Raw genomic sequence first — 2,209 nt, 5'->3', positions numbered from 1 at the left:
ACTATTTACAGTAAACATAGACTAATGCAACGGACCAAGTTTGTCGTGTTACTAGTACATATTTTCGCGTGGCAACAGTACAAACTAAAGCAAAGTCCTATTCTCAGCATGTTCAGAGTCTAGATCTTAATCAATGTTTGGACTTTTCATCATTGATCGCGACTCGCGAGCACTCGCGAGCAGTAGCCAGTAGCGCAAGTGTTTATTAGAAAAGTAATCAAGAGAAATAGAATTTGAATCAGGTGGAGATTTAAAATGATAGATTTACGCGATGATAGTGCGAAAAATGTAACGAGTAGTTCGAAATATGGTAATCTAAATATACCACGTAAGTTTAAGTTCAGCGATCAATTTACTAATGTAAGAGCACGTTATTTTAGATTTTTAATTTTTCTTATATGAAACAAACTATTCAAGTATTATTAATACCATGTAGATCCCATCATCTATTAGACATTCTTTTATCGAAAGTTTATAACGTTTAAAATAAATCTCTATTTAAATAGAATGAAATCAACATGAAAATATAACCTCAATTCGTATCGTAAAGCATATATACTAACTTCGTAATCTAATAATTCTATGTTATCATCTTTTTAATGTTGAAGAATGATAAATATCTCACGTTTGTTTCTATCTCTGCATCAATAAAATTCAAGCATTTTTTTACGAAATACTTTTCGATCAATAATAAACAATTGAAAATTACTGATAGAAAAAAACTGTTACCGTTAATTTATCGCACATATAAAAATGTCATCTTCTTAAACAGTTATTTGACATTGTCTAGAATAAGCTGTCGTGTTTTCGATTTGCAAAATAGTGAAAATATATCGGTTATTTTACGTGTTTTGCACAATGAAAAATGTCTCTGAGCATCAAGGATTTAAACACTGAAATTCTTGGTAATTCGTCATCTATGTCGAGACAACCTAACTCTGATGATACATTGTTTGAGAATGGTAATTTATATGGTATTAATAGCAGTGAAAAAATCAAATTTTTAAGCACAGAGTATTTGATAAATTATTCATCTTATATATAAGGATTTCATGATATACTAGATAATATTTATATATATATATATATTGTTTAACAGTTACATCTCAACAAGGATTACAACCACTCAGTCCTTATTTAAACTTTGACCCTGCATACCTCCCACCGAGTCAACCAGAATACATATTTCCGGAGGGTGCTACGAAACAGAGAGGTCGGTTCGAATTAGCTTTTAGTCAGATCGGTGCAGCATGCATAGCAGGAGCTGGTATCGGCGGTGCGACAGGCTTTTACAGGGGCATCAAAGCAACATCGTTAGCAGGTCAAACTGGCAAGCTTAGGAGAACTCAGTATGTAATTTAAATTATTTTTACTATTTGTCTACTCCAAATAACTACATTACATTGATATATGTGTCACAAAAATGTTATTTTTTTTTCTACAGACTAATTAACCATGTCATGAAAAGTGGCTCGTCGTTAGCAAACACATTTGGAATAGTATCCGTGATGTACAGTGGTTTCGGTGTACTTTTGTCTTGGGCAAGAGGTACAGATGACTCTTTAAATACCTTAGCAGCAGCAACAGCAACAGGAATGCTGTTTAAATCCACAAGTATATATTATTTGTATAGCTGCATATATATCTATATTGAAACGTTATTTTATAATCGCTTCATCCTTCCAGCTGGCTTGAGGAAATGCGCATTAGGCGGTTGCATCGGACTAGGAGTCGCATCTCTATATTGTATATGGAGTAATCGAGAATTTCTAACGGAGTTTAGGAATCGCAGCAGCAATCCAGCGTAAGATTGTGCGTTTCGACTTTTACTGTACGCCATGCGAAAGCATGCGCGAAAAATAAACTGTTTTAGATCGGAACATGTTTTCTTGAATGCTCACGCACTTTTTCATTTTGTTTTTTTTTTTTCCAGATCGAAGCGAGATCTCAACGGATACCAAACCACTAGACATTCGCAACGAATTCTACTTGTATTATACATAGGAGACCTCCTTGGACGATACTATAGAATAAACAATTTATCGAAATATGCATAGCTAGTTTGTAATATAAATAAAGAAAATTTTGCGCAACAATATCTCTATGTGTTTTTACATACATTAAATTGATTAGATATCTTTCCATCCACGTTTCTAGGGTTAGAACTGTACGTGTGTCACTAGCACAAACAGGATGCACAGTTTGCGGC

General features: G+C 33.7%; 1 protein-coding gene across 1 annotated transcript; it reads left to right on the top strand.

Moving 5' to 3' along the window:
• Positions 1–133: 133 nt before the first annotated feature.
• Positions 134–2,096, top strand: LOC128877309 (mitochondrial import inner membrane translocase subunit Tim23). Its single transcript, XM_054124499.1, has 5 exons — positions 134–328; positions 1,100–1,349; positions 1,445–1,614; positions 1,687–1,812; positions 1,934–2,096. The coding sequence occupies exons 1-4, from the start codon at positions 256–258 to the stop codon at positions 1,806–1,808; spliced, it is 615 nt and encodes a 204-aa protein (XP_053980474.1). The 5' UTR covers positions 134–255; the 3' UTR covers positions 1,809–1,812; positions 1,934–2,096.
• Positions 2,097–2,209: the final 113 nt, after the last annotated feature.

The sequence above is a fragment of the Hylaeus volcanicus genome, chromosome 5, assembly GCF_026283585.1.
Source record: "Hylaeus volcanicus isolate JK05 chromosome 5, UHH_iyHylVolc1.0_haploid, whole genome shotgun sequence".
Taxonomy (NCBI): domain Eukaryota; kingdom Metazoa; phylum Arthropoda; class Insecta; order Hymenoptera; family Colletidae; genus Hylaeus; species Hylaeus volcanicus.
Note: the sequence above shows the minus strand (reverse complement) of the source record. Positions and strands in the feature narration are given on the sequence as shown.

Bases quoted from the DNA above. Each gene is read 5' to 3' on its own strand.
- LOC128877309 (XM_054124499.1), top strand. From the start codon at position 256: ATGATAGATTTACGCGATGATAGTGCGAAAAATGTAACGAGTAGTTCG. The intron at 329-1,099 runs GTAAGTTTAAGT...ATTGTTTAACAG, and splicing joins TGGTAATCTAAATATACCAC to TTACATCTCAACAAGGATTA. The intron at 1,615-1,686 runs GTATATATTATT...TCATCCTTCCAG, and splicing joins AATGCTGTTTAAATCCACAA to CTGGCTTGAGGAAATGCGCA.